The sequence below is a fragment of the Falco rusticolus genome, chromosome 7 (assembly GCF_015220075.1).
Source record: "Falco rusticolus isolate bFalRus1 chromosome 7, bFalRus1.pri, whole genome shotgun sequence".
NCBI classification, from domain to species: Eukaryota; Metazoa; Chordata; class Aves; order Falconiformes; family Falconidae; genus Falco; species Falco rusticolus.
Window position 1 is genome coordinate 64,644,116 of NC_051193.1, and position 16,587 is coordinate 64,660,702.

General features: G+C 42.7%; 1 protein-coding gene across 1 annotated transcript in view; it reads left to right on the forward strand.

The window, feature by feature from the left end:
• The first annotated feature begins 1,638 nt into the window (after positions 1-1,638).
• The window catches only part of ESRRB (estrogen related receptor beta), an 87,800-nt gene continuing 72,851 nt past the window's right edge, over positions 1,639-16,587 (forward strand). The window contains exon 1 of the mRNA XM_037395014.1: positions 1,639-1,985. Within this exon, the coding sequence (XP_037250911.1) occupies positions 1,936-1,985 (50 nt within the window). The 5' untranslated portion in view covers positions 1,639-1,935. The remainder of the gene's footprint in view (positions 1,986-16,587) is intronic.

Sequence of the window (16,587 nt, forward strand, 5' to 3'; positions counted from 1 at the left end):
CGGTTTACACTGCCTGTGAATTTGGACATTCCTCTTTTTTTTTTTTTTTGAGTATTCTCAAGTTTCTACAAACTCTGGTGGTATGAGAAGTTTTAGCCTAATTTAGTCAATGTTTATTGGTCATGTTTATAGCTGAACCACACTGCATTTTCTTCTATGCTGTATCACACCACCACCACCCCCCAGCATCTGAAAAGCCCTGGTCTGCCCTTTGTTTCTCCTGGCGTTGCCTCAGGTTCTGGTTTTATACTAAGAAGTATCCTCTTAGCTCCTACTTTTTTCTTTTTGTTTGCCTGGCATAAGAGAATGAAGCTTTTATCCAGGTGTGTTTGTATTTTCCTTTTTAAAAGGCCTCTAGTTCTTGTTTATCTGCTAAGGATATTTCTATTTATTTGAGCAGTAGATATTTAAACATGAAGGAGTAGCACAGGAGAGAGACAAATGAGGTTTGTATGAGTGCAGTTTGGAAGGTGGAGAGTAGGTAGCAAAGGACGAATAGACCCTGTAGGGCACCTCTGTGTGAGCCAGGCACGTGCCTGAGGGGCTCATGTATGTATATGGAGAGGGATCTTCAGCAAGGTATTTGTATGTCGCTCTAAATACGCAGTGGAATTGTATGAGTGTGAAAATGTGTGTGGGAATTGTGAAAGCACACTGACTCTTAACAGCAGCCGATCCATATGCAGAGCTTTGAAAATGTGTCTTTCATGAGGCTAGTTGTGTGTGCCAGTTCTGATGTTTGCGAAAATTTGAGGGTCTGTATCTATGGGTTTTTTGAGCCTGGGAATACGCTCTGTTATCCTGAGCGTCTGATTCTGATCTCGTGTGCCAGGATTTCTTCCAGCGGTTTCATAAGCTGCACTGAAGTGACATCTGAATTACACTGCTTTGGAACAGGGGTCAGGCGCTCTTCTGCTTGCACATATTAGTTTGTGTATGGCAAAGCCAATGTCAGAGTACAGTGGCGAGGCCGTGTCAGTGAGACGTGGCTCTGTGATTGTGCACGAAGTGTGTGTATGTGGAGCCATGTGTTTGTGTTAAGGGTGCCTGTGACACGCATGGACAAAGCGGCACGCTGGTGCGTTGTGCTGTGCGTGCGGACCGCTGTCTGGGTGGGCTGACACGCCGGCCTGCCCGTGCGGGACTGCGAATAGTTGTAAATAGTCCATGGAGCACCCCTCACCCCAAGGTTTTGCTTAACCCGGAACTCCACAGCCGGTGCCCACGCCAGCCTGGTTAGCGGGCAAGAGGCAACGGGAGCGCGCGCTGCCGTCGTTCCCGCGGCGGCCCCGGGCGGGAGCTGCGATGCCGTGTCACCCGCGCTGCCGGCGGCCCCGTCGCCCCAGCTGCAGTGCCGGGGTCAGCCCGGCTCGCCCGCCGCACTGCACCCCGCGGGGCCGGGGCCACGCTGCCCCAACTCCTCCGGTCCCGGCCCGGGACGCCCCGCCGCCCGGCCCGGGGAAGCGCGGCGCCTGCCGCGGCCGGGGCTGCGCGGTGCCGCCGGGCGCGCTGCGGTGCCGGTGCCGGGTCCGGCGGCCCCCCCCGGCCGTGCCTCCCCCAGCCGCGCTCCAAGCCCGGCCCCTGCGCGGGAGCCAATAGCCGCCCTGCCGTCTCCATTCGTCTCCCGGCGTTAAAGCTACAGCGGGGCTCGGGGCGGCGAAATCCCCCGTGGCCGTGTCCTGCGCGCCGCCGCCTCCTGCCGCCGTCAGTGTGTCCGCACGCGGGTGCGGGAGCGGAGCGGAGCGGCGCTGCCTCCCCGCCGCCTCTGCCCCGCCGCCGGGCTCGGGCTGGCTCCTCTGCCCGGGGCTCCCCGCGGCTCCCCGCTGCAGTTTAGTTGTTCTCTCGTGTTTTTTCTTTCTTTCCTTTCTTCCTTCCTTTTTTTTTTCCTTTTTTTTTTTTTTCCCTCTTCCAACCGGGAATGCTCAAACTGGACTGATGGACATTTCCGAGCTGTGCATCTCCGACCCGCTCGGCTACCACAACCAGTGAGTGTGCCGTGCCGTGCCGGGACCGGGCGGGCCGGGGGCGGGCTGGGACCGGCGCTGCGTCCCGCTGCGGGCGGGACGGGGCAGCGACCCCGCAGTCCCGCTGCCTCCCTGCCGCAGAGCCGCCCGCCTGCCGCCCCGGAGGGCACCGCAGGGGCCGGCTGGCCCCGGGCGGCCGCGGGCAGGGCGATGCGCACCTCCGCGCCGGCAGGTGCGGCAGAGCCCGCGGAGGAGCGCGCCGGGGGGTCGGTGCGTTGGTGTGTTTCTTTCTTGCCTTGTAACTTCTCCCTCTAACGCTTCATCTCCTAGGAACAGGCAGCTAACAGTGAGCACTGGCAGTCCTTTCTGCGCAGTTTTACTTTCCGTCTGTGCTAGGGTTTTTATTAGATGAATTACTAGATGTCTGTAAAGAGATACTCATCTAAAATTCCACAAAGTAGATCCGTTAAAGCACTGTCTTTTATAAAAAAGGACCGTTTTTCACCTGAAATACCCTGTGGAAATCTAGTTTCCCACAGTTTTCTGTTTGGATAGCCTGCCCGGGGAAAGAGTGGAGTGAGTCGGAGGGCTGGCAAGCAGACATCCCGAGCTGGGACCGGTGGCTGATACCTTAGCACCTGCTACTGCTCTTTGTATTCCGAAGTGGGCTGTGCCTGGTAATGCTGTATTTAAAATCACTTTAGCATGTTAAGTTTGGGTTGATCCTTTTGGGGAAGTTAGGAAACAAGGCAAAATCTTCTCAGCGTTTGCATCCAGCTGACTGGTGCAATTAATTTTAAATGCATTTCTCCTCTCTGATAAATCTCACCCTGCGCAGTCTCTCCCCTTTTGTGTGTTTGCATGTTAATCTCTGTGTCACCTACACAGGTTCTGTCTGTGGTGTCATCAGAGGAGGGAGTGAAGTAATTTTGCCTATTTCATTGCTTTTAAGAACAATTGTATTTAGTAAAATTAAAACAATTAAACCCAAACAAAACCCCCACAATGATACTTACCCCTCTTTCCTCACTACAGTTGTCTTTTATTTGTCTTTCTGTCTCTTGTTTCCTGATATTCCATCTGTCCTTACATTCACTTCTTCTTCCTTCATTCCCCTGCTTCCAGCAGTTTCATTAAAATGAGACTTAGTATTGTTAATAGAAATTAATAACCTAACCCATGTGATTTTCTTTTCCCCACTGGTGCTTCACTTGTGGCTGCTCCATTTTGAATTAAAAATAAACAAACAGTTTCTTAAGGGAAATGTATTATGTATGCTGCTGGGAGTCTTTTAATATTAAGGCAAAAATAGAAAGTGCATTTACCTTCATTAAAAAGAAAGGCACAAAATGCCATAATCAAAAGCTAGATCTTCATCACTTACTATTATTATCTCTTAACTTTTTCCTTTTATTTTTTCTACTTTTGGAATTGAAAAAAGGAACTCAAACAACATGAAAATAGTAAGAAGTAATCAGCATGTTGTATTACTGTTTACCTCTTTCACTTTTCCACTGGTTCTCAGTCAGCTCTCAAGAATGTCAGGTGCACCTTACCCATACTCACAACTCTTTGGCCGCTGAGTAGACAGATGAAGGTGGCCCTGGGGGAAGTGCCACTGAGCGCCTACGGCTTTACAGTAGACACACAGTGCTTCTTTTTGAGATGAGAAACTGTTGGAGAGCTCTTTGTTTAGAAAAGTGCTTGGCTTAGTTCTGCGTGCCAGCTAACCTTCTCTTTAACATTGTTGAGGTTGGGGAAGACAGACAGAGAAATACCATTTAAAATACCTCAACCTCTAGTTTTCAATCTCTTTTTAAAATATTTTTTTAATTGAAGGAGTACAATAATGCAGGGAAGTAGGGTTAAGTCTGGAAAAAGTTACTGAGGGAAGGAAAAGATGTAAGAAGCCTTAAAAATGCAGTGTATTTAAAGGTGTATGTACAGTGTGTCAGGTACTGATTTGGTTTACATTCTGGTTTTGTTAAGGTTAGATTTCAGATTACATTCCTGTAGCTGAGGATAAAAGTTGGCCCTGTATATCCCTTTAGCTATTTTTTTTCTCCCATTGTAACACAATTATATTGTGAACATATAATGTAAATACGGGTATTGCATTTGTGCCTGTATCGCTACCTAGCTATGTGAACATAATATCCTATTGTACTGACCTACTCTTCTGACTGTTAGCCATTGAAAAAAATTTAATAGTTTTTTTTTTTTAGTACTGCTTTTAATTATTGAGCAGCAATTTTTGTCAAATTAAACCTTAAATTAGGAGTCAATTTAAAAATATTGCAAACTGCCTCTTGTTTAGTTGCTTGTTAAACTATAGGAAAAAATAGGAGGAAGAGTAGAATGTAGGAAGAGAAGTGGATGTGATCACTCAATAAGTGATCCATACAGTTACCTGGAAACTGTATTTCACCTCTCAGTTACTGAGAGAGAGAGAGAGAGAAAATGAACAAGGCAAAGGAGAGAAGAGGTGACTCCCTTCACCTTGGAGTTTAAGGAGAACTTAATTTTTGTAACAGTCAGACCCAAGAAGAGGCTGAACAAAAAGTAAGCAAAGGAATTCATTGTCCCTAATCCCACTCTTCAGGTTTTGGATTTGTCTTCTCAAGCAGTGGAAGTTCCCTTTCCTTTGCGTGCATGTGTTGATCTGAGCGATTACACCAGGAACCTGCGGAAGTTCTGGTCAGCGGGTTGTGTAGTTTCCCTCAGTGCAGAATCTTGCAGAGAAAGTAGGAAAATGTTTCTTCCTAATTTTGATGCTCTGTGCATTTGTCCTAAGGCAGCATATGTATTTCATTTCTTGCATAGGAATCCACTCTTTAGCAACTGCTTACTACCTTTTGGTACTGACCTTTGGGAGAATTGTTCCTGGGGTAGGTGATGCAGCTCCAAGGAAGAAGCTTTTGTATGAGTTCGAACTGGGAAACTAACAAAGACGATGATTTGTACCTGCAGTTTGTCTCTCAGGTGAGGGCATATGGTGAGAATACATTAGTTACACTGTACTGACAATGTCTGTCTGCAGTACAGCGGGAACGGAATGTGTGTGCAGACATCACAAATGTATACTCTGACATATAAAAGATGTGATTATGTTCACACACAAACACATGTGTGAATCTATAAATATTTATGTGTAGGTATATGCACATACATATGTATGGTCATACTGCGTACTGGTGTTGCGTCTCTCACATAAACAAATCTAAGGCTGTTTCAAAGGAGAGTGAAACACGACATTTTTACTTTCCCAAATTAACTTCCACATCCCAGAGATATTTTTTTTCTGCCTAGTTATAGTTGACACTAGAAATGTTGATAGGACTACAGAATTGCCATCTCTGTTTCTAATTAATATTCTACGTGACAGACAGAAACTGACCAAGGAACTGTCATGAAGGGAAAATAAAAATCATTGGCAAATGAGGGCATCCTGCCAGATGCTATGTCTCTTACACTGTTTCCTCTGATGTACAAGACAGACACGTGAGTCACTGATCTGATAAAAATGAAAATTATTTTATGAACAGAAGAAAAAAGTTGAAAGGAATAAGTGATATATTTGATAGAGGGATGGAAAGGTATAACGCTGGAATTTTAAATCAATAAAGGAGCGAATTCCGGACCCTGCGGCAGAGAATTAACAAAGTTGTTGTCACTGACTCTAATGCACAGGCTGAGGAAATGTGACTTGATTTCAGAGGTTACTGGAAATCTCCATATTCTGTGAATGGGAGGAAATCTGAGTCAGAGAGGCTGAATGCAACTGTCAGCTCTGAGTATCTCTGAAAGTCTGGGATAGGGAGGGGTTGTTAAGTGGGGAGAATGGGGAGGGAGTTGTTTATTTTATTGACAGAATAAATTGGAAAAACCTCTGTAAGGGAAATGGCTTAGTTACTGGGTTCCTGACAAGGTTCCCAATCATAGAACGGGGTCTTGGTATACTAAGATTATCAAGCACGAGAACGATGAGGAAATTGGGACCTTTAAAGTATTTGTGTTAACTTTTCCCTCCTCTTCCAATTCCACTTGTAAAAGTAAAGATGATCTAATCATTATCAGTTATTGAGAAATATTGAAAGATCAATCTATTTTAAAAATAGGCTTTTTTTCATTGTATTGATTTGAAGTAATCAATAAATATTGCATTTAGCCTGAGAGGGGAAAGACTTTGGATCAGAGAAAGTTGCTGTCACAGACGTTTCGTATCCCGTTTTCTTCCTCTCCAAGAGAATGTTGTTCTACTCTCTGTGCCCTTTCCGCTGTTACTCCACAGCCCCGTTTCTCTGCTGTTACTACTGCTCTGAATTTCCTGTGTTCTTCAAATAATTTCAATTCAGTAAGAAACTGTGTGCATTTTATCAGTGGGTCTCTTTACCAGTTTTTCCAGGGCTCAAAGGATACAAACTCTCTTAGGGGATGGTAAAAGGTTTAAACCTGAGACTAGATAGACTTTACAGGTTCTGCCGGGAGTAAAGCAGAATTTCTCCAAAGAGTTTAAAATGCCTAAGAAGGATTTAATTAAGGAAAGAAATAGTATAAGTAAAAAAAGATAGTGACAAAGCTTGGATTTAAAAGCCAAAATCCTTTGCCCAACTTCTGCTAAGTTGCGCCCCTCAGTTTAGGAGTTGGGGCTCGTAGCGGCAGCTAGTGTTACATGTCAGCAATTCCACTGTAGATTGCAGAGACTAGGAAATTCTTCCCAGTCAGACCTGTCCTTTATTCCATGGAGCTACTGATGGTAACTTTACAGCCAGGGAGCACAACAGAATTTTTAGTTTATGCAGTGTGGGCAAGTAAATTTAGCATCTGTCTGGTACCCAGCGGCGAGGTTCCTAGGTAATGCTGCTATAGAAACTGGGGGGGAAAAAGAGGGAAAGATCAAAGCTTCCACGGCAAACTATGAATCAGATGATTGTTTAGCAAAGGGACTTAGCAAAGAAGATATTAGCAGTACTCAGCTATGGTGACCTTGCCAAAAAAAAAAGGAAAATGTTGATTTCTTTCTGTCTTCCTGATATCAGCTGCATTTGAGTTGTGAATGTAGTCATCTCTATGTAGCTTGCATGTGTGATGTGCTTTGTACCTGTCATTTGGAACAGAATGTAATTTAGTAGTATTTATTAGTAATACCTATTGACCTGGTGAGTTTTACTACTTAGGAATTAAATTGTAGTAACTTATTCTTTGTGTTTGTTTCCATCCTTGCTATGCCGCCTCTCTTTAAAGCTTTGCCCTGTCTCTTCAGAGCAATAAAGATGCCCACAAAATGATCCTTGCAGCTGGAGCACAGTGCACTTTGATTCTTCCAGTGCTTGAGAGTCTGGCTGCTGGCAGTGACTGTCCGTGAGGAGAAACATGCCTGCTCAAGGTGGAACACACTGTATAATAATATATTTGTCATGTTTGTAATTGCAAATGTAATTAGCAAACAAGCTCTGGGGGATTGAGGACTTGAAACTTTCACTGCACATCATTTGACCCTATCTTGACTGGGCCGGAGCTTGTACGCCACTTTTAACCCTTGCTGTTCTTGAAAAGAAATGCTGCTTCTAGTCTGACTGCTGCTAAGTTTCCTGTCTTTTTTTTCCCCTTGTGTCCCATGTGTCCGCATGTCTGTCTCCCCCCACCGCCCCCCCCCTTTTTTTTTCCTATGAGCAGCATTGTACCTGTATTTGCTTATACCTTCTTTTATTTTGATGGCAAGTGCTTACGTTCCTCCTGCAACACACACACTAATATTTCCTCTCCTAGCACTTCTGACACACTCTGGAAAGCATTCTGCAATGCCCTTTGTGAAGAGCACTGTGTACCAGTAAGTGCTTTTGCATACTGAGCTGTTCAGTGCATTCCTATCACCACAGGCAACGTTACTATTCAGTGCCCCTTGCACTTCGCAAAGACAACTTGCGAAAAGCAGGTGGCAAGCTGTTATCACACAACCTGCGATGGCTCTGTGTCCCTGCTGAGCTGGAATTTTCTTGCACTCCCTTTCTGAATGGGGGAGGAATAAATAATGTAAGAAATCATGTTCATTTTGTGGGATCCTGGCAAATCTCACTCTGGTCACCCTTAGGATGACTTTGTCGTCCTACGAAAAATATTTCTGATCCGTAAGGGCTTAGTGAACGACACAGAATCCGTTCGTAAAGTCACAAACTTATGTGTGCATGGAAAGCAAAGACGGCTACTTTGCTTTTTCGTGTGAATGTTGTCTCTTACTTATTTTCTTTTTTGCTTTTAAGATAGGACTTAAATTGCAATAAAATTTGTGACAGGACTGTTCTTGTTTTGGACAGAGTTTTGTTTATTCTTGCATTTTTGTGTATATGAAAGAAAGTAGCTTAAATGTAGAGCGAGGTGGCCATATTCATACAATTTTTATCATGACTGTAAGGACTTCTCACAAATATTGCACCCTGTTGAAGGCTTGGAAGGAAAAGTAAGCCTATTCTAGTTTCTCCTTGGTAGGGTAAGAGCCTTTGATGAGAACCCATTCCTGCAGTCCAGATTTTCCTTTTCCATTCCCAGAAATTATGTTGAATTTACCGTGTATTATAAGGGTCATATATTTTTCTTAAATTAGAATAGTTTATAATGTGGGTGATGGAAGCGGAACCTCCAGCTTCGAGTATCCTGCGTAACAGGAGACAATTTCTCATAGTACCTTTTGTTTTGAATTTGTTATCTGTGTTTTACTGCAGCTGTTTTTAGATGAAGATTTCATGTTGCTCTGTGTCTACTGTTCTGAAAGGCTTTTTGTACATATGGCATATTTAGAAGTGTTATTTTCTAGTTTTTCCCCCTTTTTCTCCTGGCACGTTAAAGTTCCCTTTAGTAATAATGGCCCTCAATCTCCGGTGATGGAGCCGTCACTGTGAACAATGCTGGTGAGTGTATTGTCTCGCTGTCCTTTTACTCAAGAGAAAGGTCAAAGGAACAGCTTTAAAAAAATCTTCAATTCTCCTGTTATGATTTTGCATATGGAGATGATAATTTTAGGAATGTATAAGCACTTGGGTGAAAATCAGACAGAAATATTATTTTCCATCCATTGCCGCAAGTACATTTTTTTTAGATGTGCTGAGATTACAAACTAAATTTCGCACAGAGATTTACACCATTTTATATATTAAATAATTAAACAGCTGAAAATAAGGGCACTAGGACACTAAAGAATTCTTCTTCAACATATTTTATTTTTCTAAAGTCTTTTGTGTTGTTTCTGTCTTTATTGTCAGCCTGACAAGTATTTCATTCTCAAACATATTGTTTGTTTCCTGATTTAAGAAATTCTACTTATTTAGATGTGTTTTTCACTGATGTGTGACACAGCAGTGGAGAACTTAGCATGTTACTGATTTCAGGGATTTGGTTTAGATTTTTTTTTTTGGTGCACGTAGCTAGAATTAGTTGATAAACATTTGCAATGTGTACATTTTCTTCGAACTTTGATTTTTAATTTTTAAAACTATCTTTGATTTATACAGCAATTTTCAGGAGTTGCTGTCATTTTATTTCTCTTTATTTCTGGACTGTGTATGGTATGTGATTGCTATCTAGTTTTAACAGTTCAGAAAGTGCTGTACAGGAAGAAGAACATTTTAATTCTTTAGAACACACAAATTCAGTCCTTGAGCTACTTTTCAGATGTACATGATGTTGCTTCTGCTTTTATCTCTAAGAGTTGAATTCAGTTTCTTCGTAGTTTTCATATTTCTGTTGATGGGGGGGGTTGGTCATTTTGGTAGACTGAGGTACTAAAAATATTCTCCTATGAAACTAAAAATGTTGGTGCCTGTTGTCTGACACCCTTTAGTAAGCAATTTTTGTTATCAGATTCATCGGTAGTGCAAAGGTATCTGGCTGGATCAGGGCTCTCTGAACACATAAACGTATCGAGCAGTGACTTCCAAGCTGTGATGTGCAGCCTGCAATGCAGCCTAACCAGGGACGGGGGCGCGGGGGGCACAGCTGGCTGGTACAACTGAGACTCCCATTCAAAGCCAAGGAAATCCCGACACATGAACTTGCATTTCGGTGCTTAGGCTTCGTGAAGGGTGTTGGTTTTACTTCTTGTGGGTTCTTTTTGACTTAATAGATTGTAGCAAATACGACCTTTTGCAAATGGTGTTGAAGTGTATCGATGTGTCTGGATGTATTATTTTACATAGCTGATGCCAGATGGGTCTCCTTCAGAATATTTGATACAAGTTGCATAGTGGCATCAAGCATGCTCTAGAGGACTAGAATGAGTCAAAGTACAAGAGAAAGAGTTTTCTTCTGTACAGAGATCAGTAAGCGCATGGATGGATGGATGTCAGGGGGTGTGTGTACACTTAGTTTTACGTATATGTGCACATACTACAAATTAACAGAACACACGTGTATATGAAGTACATAATTTTATGTATAAACACATGTTCTTTCAATATTGCACAGTGTCCTGTTTCACTTAAACAGTAACCTATACCATGTCTCTCTGTCTCTGTATGCATATGCAAGCCTTTCTGCATATGGTTGCATATTTCTGTGTGTGCATTCATGTATAAATGTATAAAAAAAATAAGGATAGGTATGTCTTTTTTCACCACAAGGTTGTTCTGAGTCTTTATTAATCTAAATTTTAAAATCTGTTCATAGCCTTGCATAGAAGGTGTTCTGTTAATGTAGAATGTTGTACAAGTATACCATATGTAACACTTGTGCTTAAAAAAAATATTTTGATGTTTCTCTTGGAACATATATAATTATGGCTTATATAGGGTTAGGTGCTACTGAACAATTCAAGTTAGATCTTCTTGTTTGTAAATCAATGCATATTGGAATTTGTGATTTTTAAAGAGGAACAGAGATTTTCTTTAAATAAAGTATCAGAGAGGAATTTGAAAAATGATGTGCAGAATATAGATCCAGTTATAACATTATCCAGATGAAGCCGGGCTCATGTGCCATAGCAAAAAAAATCAGCGGTTTAGAATTAATTTTTCTTTTTGTTTAATTTTTGGTTATTTTAGAAACCTTTATTTCTTTTTCTTCTTTTTTTTTTTTTCTTTTTAATGTGATTTTGGTTTGGGAAGGCACAAAATATAGTGTGCTTCCCCTTAAGGAATCCCTTGCTTAAAAGGTTATTTGATGATGAGATACTTTGGGTTTTTTTTATTTCAGCACCTACATTCTGACCATTCTCTTTTTATTCATTTAAATGTGTTTTGTATTTTAAAATAGAGCATTTGCTTTTCTTCTAGCAATCACAGCTAGGGGACTGTCGTTGCAGAAGGAACTATAACCCCTAATCACTGCCCCGATCATTACTTCTCTAATAATATGGACCATCTATGTTGAAATTTCCCTTCTTGAGTTTCTGTTCTAACATGGAATTATTTTTAAAAAATGAACAAATTTAATTCCACAGCGTTTTTAAAATAACTTAATTATGAAACAAAAACCCAAAAGCTCTCATAGTATAGTGATGCGGTATTTCTACATGTTTTAATACGCTAATTTTCCTTAGAATTTTCCCCTCAGGTGTTTAGAGAAAAACAGATGCAGTCCCCCTTCGCCTTTAATTGTTGGTTGAAAGAAGAAAAAAATACCTGCTTTTGGTTGGTCTGCTTTTTCAACATGCTATTACTTTGCTTCAATCTCAGCAAAATGTTATAGATTCAATTCCCCTGTTGGACCAAGAGTTAAAAATTAATTCATGAATAATAAAAACCAATCAGTCTTGTTGAGTTTAAGAAGGATTAGAAGAAAGGTTTTTGTACAGAAGCAGTTATATATCTTGGTGGTGATGCTGTTGGACTAATAGATATTGTACTAGGTCCCGTTGGTTATCTGATAAAGGTAGCTGATTTGCAAATAGGATTGTTATCCTGATGACTAACGAGTCTAATATTGGATGGATTAAAAGAGGTTGGGCAGCTGGTGTCTATTATAAGTTCTCGAGTCCCTCTTAGGAGATAATTTATTTGATTCAGACGTGTAGATTGAAAAGGGACCAGATAAATACATACCATAAAGAAACGATCCTTGCTGCCTCACTGCAGCTGGGATTTTCAAGGAAGGCGATGTGACTTGGGCACCGAATTCCAGTGAGTGTGTCAGCATTCCTGTGCTGGGGAGCTGTCCATAGCATGGCCAGAGGCCTGTACAGACACCAGGCTATCCTGTGCTCGGAGTTAAATGACAGAAGATGGGGACAGAAAAACTTAAGATCCTCTTGAGACAGAGGAAGGATTTGAACCCAGAATTTTGTGATGCAAAACCTGACCCTGTCTCTACATAGATCTGCTGTGTAACACTTGAGAGGGGCAGAAGAAAGTGAGACACATGTCTTCGGGGGAATGAGGGCATCCAGGGTGATGGAGATTTCAATTTTTCTGAAAGGTCTCAGAGCTAAAGGTAGAGTTTAAGGGAAGCTGGTGTACAAAGGCAGCTTGTTTCAGGGACAGTGCTTGAGCCTGACGTGGGTATGGGAAGAAGGCTGCCCTTCTGTGTGAGCCAGCCCTTCAGCACAGTGAGGTGGAGGTCTGGGGAAGGGAGGAAGAGGATATGGCTGCTGTCGGCGAGAGGAGGAATGGAGAAATCTTTTCAAATATCTGCTCCATAAGAGCTTCCTAGGACTACAGAACCTTGGTGACAAAAGTGTCTTGAGCAACAAATCCTCATCCTGTAAGAGGAGTTCTCTGTCACGCTTAAGAGCCGCAGCATCTGTGTCTTTCAGCTGTCGTCGTGGCAAAACTTGCAAATGCAGGATCTTTGGGAGGTTAAAGACAGCAATATCCAGCTTGCAGGCAACTGGCTGTTAGATTTGGGTAGAAATAAAGGCAGCAGAGACAGCAGTGTCCTTCTTCTGAAAGGTGAATAATTTTGCTTCCTTTAGTGAAGGACTGGCCGGTGGCTTTGCCTCCACCTGCCCCACTGCTCCGGCGCAGGTAGGAGCTGGAAGAGCTCTGCAGCCATCTGCAGGGCTCTGCCGACAGTGCGCCGGGCACCTCGCTGCTGAGAAAGGGGCTGCAGGGCCTGCCTGGAGAGCAGCCATCACACCTTTCCATTCACAGGCCAGCTTTTTGAAAACGTTCAAATTACTTTGTCCTCTAAAAAGTACATGCGGGTTTCTCCTGGGCATCTTGGCAGTGCTCTCGTTACTGCATTAAGAAAGAGTTTCCATGTTTGTGGACCTCGTGGAGCCTCCAGGGAGACACTCTTGTCATCCCTGATGGGTCCTACTCTGCGCACTCCCTTCTGCATCTTGCTAGTATGTGTTTCGATGCTGTCATCACATCGCTTGAAGGCAGATTCCACTGTCTGTAGAGATCTCATGGTAAAGAAGCTTGATGAGGAAAGAGGAGAAACCTTAGTGTTTCCCATATGAGTTTCCTGCAGTCTTTGAGAAATATATGACTATAGTAGTACATCTTTTGTGTATTTGCACAGTGTTTCCTACATGAAGCAATCTTTTGCTTTCTCACAGAATCACAGAATGGTTGAGGTTGGAATGGACCTCTGGAGGTCATCTGGTCCAACCCCTCTGCTCAGGCAGGGCCACCTAGAGCTGGTTGTTCAGGACCATGTCCAGATGGCTTTCGAGTATCTCCAAGACAAAAGACTCCACAACCTCTCTGGGCAACCTGTGCCAGTGCTCAGTCACCCTCACAGTGAAAAAGTGTTTCCTTATGTTCAGACCCTACTATGTTTTGCTTCATGCTCTCTTGTTGTGCCTCTTGACATTTTTTCCTCATACTTGAGTTTACCCAATCATTTTATGGTGTCTTAAAACTCTCTCTGGTTCGTCAGTTTCTTCATAATAAAGTGACACACAGAAATTTTGGGTACACTTAGGTTAAACCTACATGGAAGAGAAGTATCCCCTACCTGGTTCCCTGGCAGTGTATCTTGATGTCATCCACATAGGTGATTGACAGCTGGGAATATAACTGTGTCATTGGGATCTGAATCTCTGCGCTCTTGCAGCCTGAGTCAAGACTGACAGGTATGTCTTGGATTTACAATTGGTTCGTCAAGAGCATCTCTTGTGTCTCATCAGGAGATACAGGAATTTATCATCTAGTCTAGAGTACAGCTTGTCCACATCACAATATGACAAATACGTAGAGGTATTTGTTTCAAATATCCTCTTTATCTTTTTCTTAGTCAGTAGCTAGTTTATCAGGGTTCTTTTCTTAACAGAGTAAATGAATAGCAGTGAGCGACAATTAAATGCAGGTTTAACAGGGAACAATTCATTCATTTGGGGGTTGCCATTATTTTGATCTCTGTTCTTAGTCGTCATTGGTTTCTTCTGGGAGAATGACATCTGAGTGGTCGCACTGTATCGTTGGTGCATCACTAGTGTGAGAGTTAGGATAAGGATTTGACACTGTTCATGATGTGGACTACTGAACCAGTGAAAAAGCTTTTAACAGCTGTAGAGGACAAATTTTGAGGAGGATGCCATATTAAAATGACTTCTACCATGATAGAATACCTTCTACCTGTAATAATGTAGTCAGTACTTGCTGCCTTCTAGGAGTGAGTACTGTGCTAACAGGTTCTGTTTCACTCGCAGCAATAGGCAATTTATATCAGGTTACTTCATCTTCTGAGAGCAACTAACAACCATGAAATGCTGTCACTGTTGTTGAAGGAAGAGGCTGGTGTTAAGAATTTATATGGGAAACTAGACATGCAGAAGCCACAAGATGAAGAAGCCATCTACAAGCTTTGAGTGTGTTTGGGAACTTGCTTTTTAAAACTGTCTTCTTAAGGTACTTTGGATCCAAATCTGCTGTCATTTTTACTTGTGTAAATAACAAGTAACTGAGAATCAGATGGGATACACCAGTGTACAACTGGCACAAGATTAATATTAGGCCATTCAGCTCAACATCATAGTAGAGGAAGATAGGCCTGGAACCAATATAAGAAATCATATTGAAGTGGGAGGTGGGGGGAGGACTAAAGCTTTAGGAAGGGTAGAAGCTAGTGATTTTCTTTCCATAAAACTGCCAGGTGCTGTTAGTGCATCAGATCACCGGCTGCTTCTTTCAGAGTTCAGGTTTCATGCTTCTAATGCATGAAATGATTCTTTCAGCCCTTTGGGAATAATTTGGAGTATGTTGGAGAAGGCTACATAGTGGTAATTGGGGAGCAGTTTGATGCATTGCTAAAATGCACAGAGGACAAAATGCCGAATGAGGTATGAGAGGAGGTGAAGTGTGAACTCGCTGAAGTTGCAAAGAATGTTATCGGGATAAAACCACAGCAGAGGTGAGTAAAGCAGGACTTCAAAGAAGCATTCCAGCATGCAGAGAATTCCAGAGAGTTCCAGATGAGATTGTTCTTCGCCAAATTTAGGAGAATGAAACTCATGGAAGAATGCCGTTGCAAAGGAGAAAGAAGACTAGAACAAGGTAGCTGGGAAGAAGAGACCTGACTCTGGTTGCAGGCTCCTTTTAAGGTATCTATGTAATGCCATCAAGCTTAGCAGCAATTGCATCTTTATAGCAATAGATAAAATCAAGAAAAAGTGGAAGGCAAATTTAACAAATTGTGCCTCAAGTAAAACCTCCCTGAAATTCTTCTGTAGGTAGGAAATCTAAGTTAGCACCATCTGATTCTGTAGTATCCTGAGAACTCCGATACTGCAAGGAAATGTAAAAGCAATGCCAGCAATACTCTACTGCTCTAGACAAGAGATCCAAAGGAGAGTTGATGGTTCAGAATGATGTTGAGCATTTTGGGCTGTAAGCAGTGTACTTCCACTGGACACTGTTGGAGGTGTGTTTGATTGGAGATGGTGAGCTGGAGGAAGGACAAGCAAGGGTCTGTCTCATGGAGCTTGAGATCAGGCTGTGACAATGGTGACTTGAAAAGCTGAGGACAGCAATTCAGTCACTGTAGCTGCATCTTGCTGTGTGACTCAGGTTTCTGTCTGAAACATATTAGGACACATCTGTTTCGCCACTTTCCTCATTTAACTTACTGAACAGACACTGGAAACAGCCATTTCTTTCTGCAGAAAGCTGGAATTTGAATACAGCTTTAGGAGAAAGAGAGATCACAGAGGAGGAAGAAAGGTTTTGCTAGCACATGCACAGGTTTCTGTCACTAAAATTGAATAAGGATTTGCTTAAAAATTGGGGTCAAACCTTGCAAAACTACTGCTTTGTTTCTCTCCCAGCTTTTTAATGCAGTATGCACTGCATGGCCACTGAACTGGAAATGGGCTTTCCTTCAGATTTGCAGACCGTCTTGTTTTGTCTGTCTGCAAAAAAGTGAAAGCTGTCAGCAACATCTTTGCAAGGTGAGGAAGAGGCACATATGTCAAGCCTGCCCACAGAAACACACAGGTTCCTTCCACCTGACAGCCCTGTCATGGCTCCTATCGCTGGCTGAAAGCGGAGCCTGCCTCCTGCACCCGTTGTGGGGAACCTGAAAGCCAGGTGCTGCTGGGAGCAAATTGCACTGGGGAGAGGTGATGAGACATAGGGCAGCAGGGTATTTCAGAGGGCAGAGGAGCTTTGAAATGGAGCTTTTGACATTGGAAAGAGCTGCTGTGTGTAATGTCATGGGGCCTGAAGAAAGAGAGCTGTTCCCTTGGGAT